The sequence below is a fragment of the Microtus oregoni genome, unplaced genomic scaffold, assembly GCF_018167655.1.
Source record: "Microtus oregoni isolate MIOR12 unplaced genomic scaffold, Mior012 000005F_ref0000423, whole genome shotgun sequence".
NCBI lineage: Eukaryota > Metazoa > Chordata > Mammalia > Rodentia > Cricetidae > Microtus > Microtus oregoni.
The window spans coordinates 42,398,403-42,411,666 of record NW_024543064.1 but is presented as its reverse complement, the minus strand read 5'-3'; the positions used below and the strand labels follow the sequence as shown (position 1 = coordinate 42,411,666).

The window sequence follows — 13,264 nt, the reverse complement described above, 5'->3', positions numbered from 1 at the left end:
TCCTCTGGCTCTTCGTGGCCTCAGGCCTCGTCATTGTGAGGCCCCCACTCCACCCCTAATCACTTATCAGGGGAATCTGGCCCAAAGGTGTTCCAGCTTCTCCTGGGCTTTTCATTAGAGGCTGTCCACAGCATAAAGCTGAGGGGAGGGGCCAAGGGGAGAAGCCACTCACCTGCGAAAATAACTTAACCATTGTCTGATGGATAAGATGCCATCAAAGTGATGATTACAAAAAAGAATTGTTCAGCTTTTAAAGTGTTTAGACAGCTGACCCGGTCCCTATGTTTCCTGAGGAGGGAACAAAGGCCCCGAGATCCTTCTAGGACAAATGGCAGGAAAGCCCAGAGGCCAGAGATTCTTGCCTTTTGTCCTAGCAAGCAAGACCAGGACACAGATGTTAGCTGAGCTGGAACAGGTGCTGTTAGATAGGCCAAATGTCCCAGTTTAGAAGCCAGCCAGGCACTGTGATGGCCCTCTGGTGGCACCATCCAGGATGAGGCTCCCTGTGAAGACATAATCCACTTTACAGCCAGTCAGGAGCCGCTCTCTGTGGATATGTTAAGGCCAGAATGAGCATCTGCAGCTACCCGGCCTTCCCAAGTGCCGTGTGGTCCTGAGTGGTGGTTAGGGTGGCTTATTTAATGTTTCAGGACTTCTCTGGCACTGTGTTTTCCTAAGACCTTGGACCGAGGCACCCCAAGTTTCAACTTAATTACACAGTGAATGCCACTGCCAGACAAGTGGCCCGGCCTCAGCTACCTTAGATCAAATTGCTCTGTCTGCTGCTGAGTTTCGGTCCCCTTCTGTTACCAAGCAGAGGCCTCGCTCCCCACAGGGAAGCCAACTTGGGCAAACAGGCTCTTGTGCAGAACTGCCTGTCACAGAGAGGGCCCCACATGAGGGTGATACCCAGAGGGTGGCAGGTGCTGACTGAGGAGGGAGAGGCTGAAAGCTAGGGGCAGAGCAAGGAACTGATGCTGTGGCCCACTGTGGGCCAGGCCCACGCTAGGTGTGTCCTGTGTTGTGTGTTTTGACCTATACAGCCACTCCAGTCAGCAGTACCAGTATCTTGCCATAGCGAAAGTGAGCCAAGCAGGCTAAAGGATCAGCTTAGCTTACACATGGGAAAAGCATATTGGCACACAGTATGTGCAGTGTGGTATGGCCTGCTTTGTTTGTTGTTTTTGTTTTATGTTTTATTTTATTTGGTTTTTGGTTTTGTTGTTGTTTTGTTTGAGAGAGAAATAAAGCCCTGAAAGTGTGTATTTTTTATTGTTAATTCACACACGCAGGAAACTGGGTTAGGGAGTGTAAACAGAGAGTGCTCATTATTTTCCTGGCCACCCAGACCCAAATAATCACACAGAAACTATATGAATTACAACACTATTTCGCCAATAGCTTAGGCGTATTCCTAGCTAACTCTTATATCGTAAATTAACCCATTTCTATTCATCTGTGTATCACCACGAGGCTGTGGCCTGCTGGTAAGGTTCTGGTGTCCTTCTCCTTCGCCAGCTACATGCCGTCTTTGACTCCGCCTACTTTCTCTCTATATCTCTGTTCAATTTTCCCACTTGGCTGTACTCTGCTAAGCCATTGGCTGAAACAGCTTTATTCATTGGCCAGTAAAAGCAACACTTGTACAGAAGGACATCCCACATCAAGGGAGTGGCCTGTACCAGTTCACACAGCTCGAGTATAGCCAGGCAACATGTGCCCCAGCCTTCCAGCTCTAGAACGTTCTGTCTTCCCAAGAGAACCTGCCCAGAGTTCATTCCAGAGGAGAGGGAGCTGGGGTCTGAGCAGCTAAGTCACCTTGGAGCCAGCCAGATCAAAGCCTGAACCTCTGAGAGCTATAAGCCAACAGTTCAGGGTATCATTGGAGGACACAGAACCAGGGACCAGGCTTGTAAGCTGAGCTTCCCTCCAGGAGATGGGGACTATAGGGAAAGTTCTGAACCTAGAGGACTGGAGCCAAGTCTGGGAACAGGCAAGAAGTGCCGTGGTTGGCTGGAGCTGGAGCTGTGGGCGACAGTGAGGGTGATCCACACTGGCTCAGTGAGGGCAGCAGGAAGCTAACCTGCGCCGAGCTCTGAAGTGTCACTGGCACCGTGAACACTGACTTCTGTTTGAATCAGGTCACCGGCTAAGATGGGCCACTCACTTTCCTAGACTGCCAGAGCCAGCTCCACGGCCCTGTGCTCGGCACTAAGGTCCCTGAGTGTCTGCTCTCTGCTGGAGAGGGCCTGCTGTGCCCAAGCCGCCTGGCTTTGAAGGCTCTCCAAGGCCACAGCTGACACGTCAGAGCTTTGACAAAGGGCTGGATCGCTGTTGCTCCCTGGTGGCTCCCTTGTGGTGTCTGGCATTCCCCGTTGACAAATACACTCTTGTCATTTCAGCTGAATAGCATCGGCAATTACTACAAGCCGTGGTTCTTCAAGCATGTCGAGAACTACCTGAAGACGAACCGGGAGGGCCTCGAGTACATTCCCCTGCGGCACTACTACCACCGCCACACGCGCAGCATCTTCTGGGAGCTCCAGGTGAGGCTTGGCTCCCCTGAGACAGCAGGCCGTTCACACTGGGTTAAGTGAATGGCCCAGCAGAGCAGTTACTGTGTTTTGGGCAGGGTACAGCCACCTGCCATGAGAGTTGACACCGAGAGTGGGGGCCGTGCTTTGCGGAAGGCAGGCAGACCCACTTTATCTTTCAGAACCTCCAGGAGAGTCCCTGGGAAGAGGGATGGCCAGCTGTGGGCCAAGAGAATTAACTGGGGTCTGGTGCCTAGTTCGGGGAGCGCAGTTACACTCCTGATGCTGGGTAGCTGCCACCTCGATAGGGTCCCAGGTGTTCTCTTTGTACCACAAGAGCAAGTAAACAGTTTTCACGTTCTTTTGGGGGGGGGGGGCACACTCATCGCACACGTAAGAAGTGGAATTGCTGAATTATGGTAATTCTGTGTTGAACTGGCAGAGGTTCTGCCAGAGTGTTTCCCACAGTGGTTGTGCGGTTCACATTTCACCTAGCAGTGTTCCAGGTTCCCCATTGATCTAGCCAGTACTGATGTTCTGATCTGTAAGCTATTGTTACTATTACGGCCATCCTCGGAAAGGCAGTGCTGTCACAGTAGTCTTTGATCTTGAGCAGTGTGTCAAGTGTTTGTGGCCCATTTGTGGGGTCTTTTGTTTAATTGTAGACCACTCGTTCATTTGTTTTGGTGTGTGCATGTGTATGTGTTCGCAACACGTGTCACGATGGTCAGAGGACAACTTCCAAGAACCTGTGCTCTCCCTCGGCTTTGTGGATCCCCAGGGTCAAACTCAGGTCATCACGGTTGGCATTGCGCCTTTGTCCACTGACCCATCTCACTGGACACTTTGTCCCTCTTTCCCTAGGCTGCTTGTGTTTGTTGTTGAGTTGTGTGTGTTCCTCACACGCTCTAGATGCCAAACCAATAGCAGACGTGCGAGTTGCAAATAGTTCTCCGTCCTGCACGTTGCTTTCACAATTTTCACAATGTCTGTTGACACACATGTTTTTCATGTCAATGAAGTCTAACTTACCCATTTTGTTCAGTGTCTTATTTAAGAATTTATTAACAGCCGGGTGGTGGTGGCGCGCGCCTTTAATCCCAGCACTTGGGTGGCAGAGGCAGGTGGATCTCTGTGAGTTCGAGGCCAGCCTGGTCTACAGAGCGATTTCCAGGACAGGCTCCATAGCTATACAGAGAAACCCTGTCTCAAAAAACAAAAGAATTTGTTGACAAATGTGAGATCAGGAAGATCCTTGCTCACCACCACCCCTCCCCCCCATCCATGCCTGCCTCCAGGAGCTCTGCCTCCAAGGCTAAAGCACCTTCATTTAGGTTGAACCATTTGCACCTCCTATGCGAGGCAGGGGTCAGTTGCAGTCGCTCAGGATCTCACTGCCCTGTTGTCCCTGCAGGCTGCATATGTCTGAAACACGGCAAGGTTGCTGAGTTAGAGCCGGGGTGCAGAATGAGGTCACCCAGCAGCCAGAGGCTGGGTCACGTGGCTCCTTGTAGGTCAAGTGAGAACTTAATGCTTCTTCTAGGTGTGATAGGAGGCCAGTGGGCACTTTGAGCAGGAAGGCGATGTGTCCTACTTTTTTATTTTTAATCTTAAAGGAAATCTTTGGTAGCTGAAAGGAGCGTGAAGTAGGTTGGGGGCCAAGCGATCGTGGAAAAAGAGATGAAACATGTCTGTTGTCTGGGAGGTGACAGAGGCGAAGAGGAGCTTGAGGGACTCAGGCAGGATTTCCAGACAGATTGGCTTGAGCTCAAGGCTGGAGACCCCTAACTACCGCGGGAAGCAGGGGAGGCATGGTAGAGGACACTGGACGTTCTGAATTGACCACATCTGTGGAAGCTACTGCTTTGAGCACACACATGGGATCTTGAGTTGGTCTCCAGGCAACCGTGTGTGTGAGGACCAGGGGGCCTCAGCGAGGTTAAGACCGTGTGTGTAAATATGGACCTTGGTGGCAGGGAAATGTTTCTGAGGTTGTGGGGGTTTTTGTTTGGTTATTTTGTGTTTGAGATAAAGTTTCATGTAGCCCATGCTGGTCTTTATGTCAGTGAGACCAACCCCAGTCTTCTACATCCCCCCCCTCCCCAAATACAGAGCTTTTAGGCCTGTTCCCCACACCTGAACTTTTTTTTTTCTTTTTGAAAAATGTTATTTAAAGCCATGATAGTAGGTGCATGAAGACCCCAGTCCTGGGTCTCCTACAGCCCCAGGAAGAGGAACCAGCAGAAGAGAAGGTCCTTTAGCCAGAGCTCTGGAGACCTTGAGGATAATATTGAGTGCCAAGTGAGACAAAGGGGTAGAACCAGCTTTGAATAGCAGGTGAGACCCAGAAGGCCGAGTCTGAAAGAATGGGATCGTGAAAACCAATCTCAGCGGCTACTTACAGCAAATAGACACGGGACAGATGGTGGAAGGAGGGTGGGACTAAGAAAGAATCTGCGATTGTTTTTAGAAGAGGTGACATCATGGTTATGTGTCCTGGGGCTGATGGGAAGAATGGCAGTACAGGGTGGAGGTGTTTAGAGAGTGGGATGAGTCCCTGGCTCAGCTGAGAAAGTGGCCTCCTGTGGTAGCATGTGTGGGAGGGAACAGTTGCTGGAAGTTGGAGACAGTTGGGAGGTGGGAAGTCGAGAGAGTTCCCTTTTGGTTGTCTGTAATTTCTCAGTGAAGTCAGAAGTAGAAATTTCAGCTGGGACATGGTGACAGACCACTTGAGAAGGGGACATGTGAGTTGTTCCTTACAGAATAGGAAGTTCATTGCCTGGGGATGGCCAGGGGATTCAGCTTCCTGCGACTCAGGACCATGAACTCCTGGCAAGGCCAGCATGTGGCTGTGGGTTTTCACACTGTGACAGCGGGTGCCAGGTCAGTAGTGGGCCACCTCTGGGAGCAGCTGGACAGTAGGAAATGTGGAATAAATGAAGATAGACCACTGATTGTCTGGGACCGACTGGATGATACTTTTGTACCCCAGCAACTTAGTTCTGCCCTGCCAGGGCACTGCAGTGGTTCCATCCACGGTGCTATGGGTGGCTCTGGGAAAAGATGCACCAGGACTGATTTGGCTCTGAGATTAGATTGCCATGGTGACAGTGTTGTCAGCTGCTCCGAGATACGACATGAGAGCAATAGCCAAGCTCAGTGAAAGACGAGCCTGCTGAGAGACGGGCAAACAGGCCGGGGAGCTGGGGTACCAACGTGTGGAGACATCACAGGTGTGGGGATTAAAATCACAAACTGTGAGGGAAAATGAAGGTGATAGTGACCAGGCTCCGTGAAGTAGAACTGCAGTGTATGAGGGTGAATGAGAACACAGTGGTTCAGAACCAGGGAGGGGACACAGTGGCCCAGGCTTCAGTGATGTGGGGTGATGGATTGCGATTAGCCAGGCCCAGTGAGGGGTAGCCATGAGTGTGGGATGAGCAGATGCGCGGTAGTCTGGGCCTCATTGAGGGGTGCCGTGAGTGTGGGGTGAGGGTAGCCATGAATGTGGATGAGCGGATGCAGCAGTCCAGGCCTCATTGAGGGGTGGGGTGAGGGCCATAGCGGAGCACTGGGCTGAGCTCCTCAAGTCCAGTTGAAGAGTGGGAGGAATGAGAATATGAACAAAGAGGTCAAGACCATAATAGGGTGACCCACTGAAACAGCTTACCTGAGCTAATGGGAGCTCACCCACTCCACCTGGAAAGGGAGGGAACCCACATAGGTCCAAACTAGTCCCTCTGAATGTGGGTGACAGTTATATGGCTGGGGCAGACTGAGGGGCCACTAGCAGTGGTACCAGGATCTATCCCGACTGCTTGTACTGACTTTTTGGGAACCCATTCTCTTTGAATGGATACCTTGCTCAGCCTAGATATAGTAGGGAGGGCCTTGGTCCTTCCGCAAAGCAATTGCCTTACCCTCTCTGAGGAGTAGGTGGGAAATGGTGGGGGCAGGTGAAGGGAATGGGAGGAGAGGAGGGAGTGGGAACTGGCATTTGTATGTAAAATGAAAACGGATAAGTTTGTTTTCTTTAAAAAAAAAAATTAGAAAGTGGGGTAAGGGGACCGCAGTGGTCAGGCTCCAGGGGGGACCCATGAGTGTGAGGCCATGGGTGATGGATGAAGAAACCCTTACTCACGGCCATATGGGCTCCTTGAGCTGCCTAACCCCCACAAAAGATCACCCAAGAGCGACTCGGGCATATTTTGCAGTGTAGCTTTCATGTTACGGTTGACAGTCACTGCCACTACCACCCAACTGACAGCACCATGTCGTTGACCCACTCCAGCTGAGGGGCGCTGAGCTCCATCTCCAAAGGAGATAGACAGATCTTGAACTGTTCACAATCTGTGCTCAAAACGAAGCTTGCTCTCTGTTGTTGCTCTGTTAGGTAAACACTGTCCTAAATCACCTTCCTTTGCTGGAAGGAACTGGAAGAACAGGGGTTTTAAGCCTGTGTTTGCTCACCTGGAGTTTGTTTACTCTTGGGACTTAGAAATGCTAGGCAATAGGGAAATAGCACTGGGTGGCAGCCGGCTGCAGAAGTCAAGCTGTCAGTCACAGGAAGGCTTCAACTGGCCCGCAGGAGCGCCAGGCAGAGTTGTCCTGCAGAATGTTGTTCCCCTAGAGATATGGACTTTACCCACACCTCTGGCCCTAGACCAGCCTCTTTCCTCTCCCTTCTGCCTAGAGTGGTTTCCTGAGGAGGAACCCAGTTTCATGAGTCCCTGGGGAAGTTGGTGGGGCCCCCAGCTAAGCAGAGACCTTTCTGATAAGGAACGCACACCACACAATCTCAGGACATCTCAGGACGTAAGCTTTCCCTTCAATACACCTTCCCTTCCATTGGCTGCCTTCACTTCAGCTTCCTCCCAGGAGGAAAAAGGATCTTTGAAAACAACCGGGTGAACCTACACTCTGGGTGAGAGTCAGTCCACCCCTCACAGGGGACCAGCCTGGCCGGCTCAAGCATCTTCCTTCCTTCCCGACTTGGGTCACCGAGCAGCACCAAGTTTAGGGCTCGCTAGATAACCTGTGGGGCCCGATGCACAGAGCAGGTCTAAAGGGCTTCTAAAATTCCTAAAATATAAAGCCTTTTTCTTTGTCCTGTCATAAGTATTTACATAATAAAAAAACATTCTAAGTTATTAGCATGGATTTTACCATTCTAAATATAAGAGCATTTGCTGGGGCTCAGTGATAGGCAGCTTGCCTAGCACAAATGAAGCCATAAGTTCGATCCTTAGCACAATGGGGTTGGTCTGGGCGGGGGGGGGGGGGAGGTTGACACCCACTACCTTTGGTCTAGAGAGATAATGGTTCAATGAGTACAGCATTAGCTGTTCAAGAGTGAGGACCCGAGTTTGAATCCCCAGAACCCACTTAAAGCTAGGCATGATGACCCACATCTATAATCCCAGAGCCTCCCAATGGGAGGTGGAGCAGAAGAATCTGTGGAAGCTTCCCAGACAGCTGGCCTGATACCTGGGGCAGCAAATAACCAAAGAGACCTTATCTCGGACAAGGTAAAAAGCAAGGGCAACACCAGAGCTGTCCTCTGACCTCTATATGTCACCTCCTCGGGCATGCATTTATGTACATATATAAGCGTACAAGCACTATTTTGCTTTTGGTACATGAACGTCCTCTTTTGACCTTCGTCTTTCTATTAAGTCATAGACCAGGTCTATCTCATCTTCTGTGGCCATTTTCATAGCAGTTGTTAGCCTGTGGGGGCGAGTAATATGGTAAGAAAGGAGATCTGGGATCCTTGGTCATCACTGTGGCCCTGCAGCCAGCCCACCCAAGCAGAGGTGGCCAGTAGCAGGCCGGATGCAGGCAACAGGGAGGTGGCAGGAGCTTGAGGGAGATTGCTGGGATGAGTGGCCTCAGTGTATTGGCAGGACAGGACAAGAGTGAAGCCAGGGCCTTGGGGACCCCAGGTCACCAAGGGGACAAAGGACGGATTGTAAGGCAGTAGCAGAGGGGAAAGAAGAGTGTTTAAACATTGCTTTTTGAGGTGGACAGTGTCAGCTGATACAAACCAGTGGATCTGAGAAAGGGGACATGGTGTCACTTAGAGCTAAAAACAGGCTTCTCACCGCGCTCACCTGTCAGGGAAACGGCAGGGGTCTGGAAGTGTGACCACACATTGCTGGTGGGCGTGCGAGGAGCAGTGTTCGCCTCAAGTTTCAGAGTATAAGACTGTACATGCTTCTGAAATAGGATCCCTTAAAGAGACCCACAGCATTTAATCTAAAGTTGCCCGTGTCCAGGAACTTAACAGCAAGTGTGCGTATTGATGGGCAGACATAGGCAGAGATGCCTCACGGATAATCTTTGAATGATCTAAATGCTCATCAATGTAGACCCGCTTAAATAAATGGCTCCACATCAGGCAACAGAGTGAGGCATGGGTAGGCAGTCTGTGCGAAAGGCTGGAGGGGTGATAATTCAGTTTCTCTGGGTACTCTCCGATTCTCCTAGCCAGGAGGAGGCCATAGACATCTAGATGGGCAGATGTGGCTACAGTGGGCTGACTCTGGCCTCACTCACTGTAGTGCTATGTGGATCTAGCAGACTGGACAGTGGATTAACAGCCTTGTAGGAGAGCTCTGACTCCAGGGATGGGTGAGTGCTGCTACCCGGCTTTTAGCAGTTGGCACATACTGCTGCTGTTCCAGGGGATCTTCGGGAGCTGCCTCTGACTCTGTGTCCCAGTTCTGTCCTGTACCCTCCGTTCCCAAGAGAGGATCTCAGGACAGGTAGCATGTCTGGAATGCTCCAGGGCTTGTGTGTGGTACTCTCTGCACACTGGTGACTTAGGAAGGTGGCAAGGTCAGAGCTGGGAGGAACATTGTGAGCTAGTCCTCTAAACGAAGGGTGTGCTGGGGGAAGCAACAGCACCCAGGGCGTGAGGGTAAAGACAGCATCTGCCCATCAGGGTCTCCAGGGAGACCAAGGAAAACAAGTCTATGAATGGTTGGCTGTGTGCGATCCAACAGACTCCTTGTGGAGCTCGACTCCACCCACCTGGTGCATTCCTGCTGCGTGACCTTAGAAGCATTGCTCAAGCTCTCTGCGTATCCCTTTTCTCATTGGACAGCATTCATTTAGCAAATATTTATGGGATGTGACAGAACGGTAGCCATCTTATCATTGTGTTCCTAGTTTGGGGGGGCGGGGGTCACAGTATCTCTGTTGGCCTCGCGCGTCATTTTTCCCGGATAAGCTGAGCTCAGAGAAGTTCTGTAACTAGCCCAAGGCCGTCATAGTTGGTAAATGTGCGAGATGGGGATCAAACCCAGCTCCGTCTGGTAAAGGCCACCCTACCTTATAAGGAGGGGCTCACACCCTGGAGTATTTGTCCCGGGTAGATTGAGGACCTGGCCGTGGCTCCGTCTTCCCATCCCCCTTCTCTGTCTTTTAGGATATCATCCCTTTTGGCAACAACCCCATCTTCCGCTACCTCTTTGGCTGGATGGTGCCCCCCAAGATCTCCCTCCTGAAGTTGACCCAGGGCGAGACTCTCCGCAAGCTGTATGAGCAGCACCACGTAGTGCAGGACATGCTGGTGCCCATGAAGTGCCTGGCTCAGGCCCTGCACACTTTCCAGAACGACATCCACGTAAGCCGGGTGGCCAGGCGGGCATGCTCCCATGGGACCCAGACCTCCTCTCCAGAGCTATGTCACCCAGCTTTGTGTATCTGCCCTCCGGGCCTCAGTTCCTCCAACCATAAAATGAGGATCTTAGCCCACTCAGCCAGGGCAGCAAGAAAGAAGGGTCTGATGGGCTGCTGGCACCATGAGGTAGAGTAGGAGTATCTGGCAGGGGTGGAAAGGAAACCAAAGCAGGGAACAGCCCAGAGCCTCTGGCGAGGGCTGCAAACTCAAAGTCTCCCTTGGTGGGATGTGGGCAGGCCAGTCCTATGTCTGCTACCTGAGATCAACCCACTTCCCTGGCCTCTCAGGTCTACCCCATCTGGCTGTGCCCATTCATCCTGCCCAGCCAGCCAGGACTAGTGCACCCCAAGGGAGATGAGGCTGAGCTCTACGTGGACATTGGGGCGTATGGGGAGCCACGTGTGAAGCACTTCGAGGCCAGGTCCTGCATGAGGCAGCTGGAGAAGTTTGTGCGAAGTGTGCACGGGTGAGTGGCCTGGGGTGTCGGGGCACAGGGACCCTCTCACCCTACCTACCCGTCCTCACACCCTCACCCCTTCCTTCCCATACAGGTTCCAGATGTTATACGCCGACTGCTACATGAACCGGGAGGAGTTCTGGGAGATGTTTGATGGCTCCTTGTACCACAAGCTGCGCAAGCAGCTCGGCTGCCAGGATGCCTTCCCTGAGGTGTACGACAAGATCTGCAAGGCGGCGAGGCACTGAGCGGGGCACCTCGGGAGCCAGATGCATGGGAATGGACTTGTTCTCCCTCGCTCCAGCGTCTCTGCTTTCCCAGATTTCAGAAAGAAACCCCTCCAGAAATCTCCAGGGCAGCTCAGGCAAGCGGAAGGAAGGAAGCGCACGGGATCTGGAGTCACACAGTCCTAAGTCCCGCTCCCAGATTAGCCACTCATTAGCTGTGCGACTCTGACTCTGGGTTGGTCACTTGGCCCCTCTGTGCCCCTTGTTCATCTGTGAAAGGAGGTAAAAATTCCTACCTGTGGGCCATCATCTACACAAAGGGCTGGTTGTGTGGGAAGAGCTTCACGAGTAGCAGCCACGGCCACAGCTTCCCATTCAACCTCACACCTGACTCCTGCTCCCCACGGGTCACCTGTGCACAGGTTTGGCTGGCATGATGAAGGGGGTGCCCTGGGGTTGCACCTGCATTGCCTGCATCAGCCACAAGAGCCCTTCATGGGGGCAAAGGAGGTTCCTCCTTCCCCCGGACCTCATGGGGGGCCACATGATGGGCAGGCAGGCCCAGGATGTGCTGTGCCAAAGCCAGGTCCAGTCCAAAGTTCTCTCTGCCATCTTTGGGCCATCCTGCCCCTTCTTCCTGTGTGCACAGGCCCGAGGGTCACCCCAGCCATCTCACTGGGCCCACTCAGGACTGTTCCTGGAAAAAGACATCTCAAGATGGGAAGCCTGGTCTTCCTGGGCTATCTTTTCTTGACTCCCTCCATCCAGACCTCCTCTAAGATCCACTGAGTCACAATGGGGGCACATGCTCATGACTGTGTCACATAGGGGTGGTTCCCACACTGAGTAAGAAAGGGGTGTCTGCCCTGTGCTACTGTGAGGACCCTCCCTGGGGTTGGAAGGAAAGCTTCCAGGGTTACTCATTTCCCCATTATGTTCCCCCACCCCCAGCTCTAGTTAATTTCAGTGCCTTACAAATCCTAAGCTCAGAGAAAGTTAGCTCCATTTCCGTTCCAGAGGGAGGGGCTGCTAAGGCCCCCTCTGCCTTGTTAGTGAAGTGTGGTTGGTTGTACAGCCCCACCTTCAGAACTGCCTGGCCTGGCTGAAAACCCAGAGTCTCCTGGGGGGGAATCAAATCCTGGAAGAGAAGCCAGAATTCAAGAGCTGAGCTGGTCACAGTCCCCACTAAGCTGCTGTTTTCTCAAGTCTCATTGAAATGTCAGAGCTCCTGAAGCCTTTCTGTGTTAGACAGTAGAAAGCCTAGTGTTAGAAGTTGGGGGAACATAAACGATCCAGGTGACAGTTAGGGACTGTCCATCATCTCGAGTTCTTCCTCCCACCCCCAAGCCAGCTCCCCTGTCATTTTCATCTGTCTGGCACATGCCAGAACCCTTAAGAGTCATACTTTAATTGAAAGATGCTCACTGATGCCGCCGAGAGCTATCATGACATACTGCACAGTGCCAGTGTGGTCCTGTGAAGGCTGGAGCACTTGTGGCCGCTGGAAGGCGGAGGAACCACCGCATCCTCTTGGCCTGTGAAGGAAGTAGTCTTCACCTCGCTGTCTGTGCAGCGTGCATTCTTGGCATTGGCTCTCTTGGTGGTCCCTGTGCATCCTCGTCCTCACCGACTGATGACTCTGCTTGCTGCAGATGAATGGTCGATGCGAGCTAGGTTAGTTAGCGTGATATCTGAAGTACCATCGTTCCACCGCTCGAGCATCCATCCCAGAGCCACTGGGACTGTGGTAGTGATGCCAGCAGCGTGTGTCACCCTGAAGAGCCAAATTCTAGTCCACCACAGACACGCCCCAGGACCTGGGAAGGGATTTTGAATCACATTAGCTTCAGGTTAGTGTTTGGCTCCAGTAATATCTTGCCTGAAAAGTGGCCGGTCGTCTTCCAAGCGTGGTGAGCTGGGTTCCAGGTTTTCCTCACAAGCCAGTCCTGTCATTGTCCAGCCATCCAGGGGCTTGGTGGTCACCTCGCTGCTACAGGACAGTGCATGTGGGATGCCAGAGCAAGCCTCTCCCCTCCGTGACTCTGGTTTCTTGGCTGCATGAAGGTGTTCTGGAAAGTCAGAGTTGTAGCCACTGCCTGGCTGGAAAGCTGAATTGGCTGTTACTGGAAGGGAAGAGGGGGAGGGGTGGCTGTGGCAGTGTGTGCTGTGTGGTTTTTTGGTTTGTTTTTTTTTTGTTTGTTTGTTTTGTTTTAATTTGGTCATGGGGACCAAGGAGAAGGCATAACTCGCCCTGGTCAGGCTCTTGCAGCCTCAGGCGCTGTGCCTACTCTCCAGAACACACGTCCCTGTGGCTGTGGGGCCACCGCTTCTGTAAAAATAAAATACGGCCTGGAAGCTA

The 13,264-nt window shown here is 52.2% G+C and overlaps 1 protein-coding gene across 1 annotated transcript in view; it reads left to right on the top strand.

The window, feature by feature from the left end:
- Positions 1-13,264, top strand: part of Dhcr24 (24-dehydrocholesterol reductase) — a 28,715-nt gene extending 15,451 nt beyond the window's left edge. The window contains exons 6-9 of the mRNA XM_041652043.1: positions 2,403-2,546; positions 9,967-10,164; positions 10,509-10,687; positions 10,773-13,264. Coding sequence (XP_041507977.1) covers positions 2,403-2,546; positions 9,967-10,164; positions 10,509-10,687; positions 10,773-10,926 — 675 coding nt within the window. The 3' untranslated portion in view covers positions 10,927-13,264. The remainder of the gene's footprint in view (positions 1-2,402; positions 2,547-9,966; positions 10,165-10,508; positions 10,688-10,772) is intronic.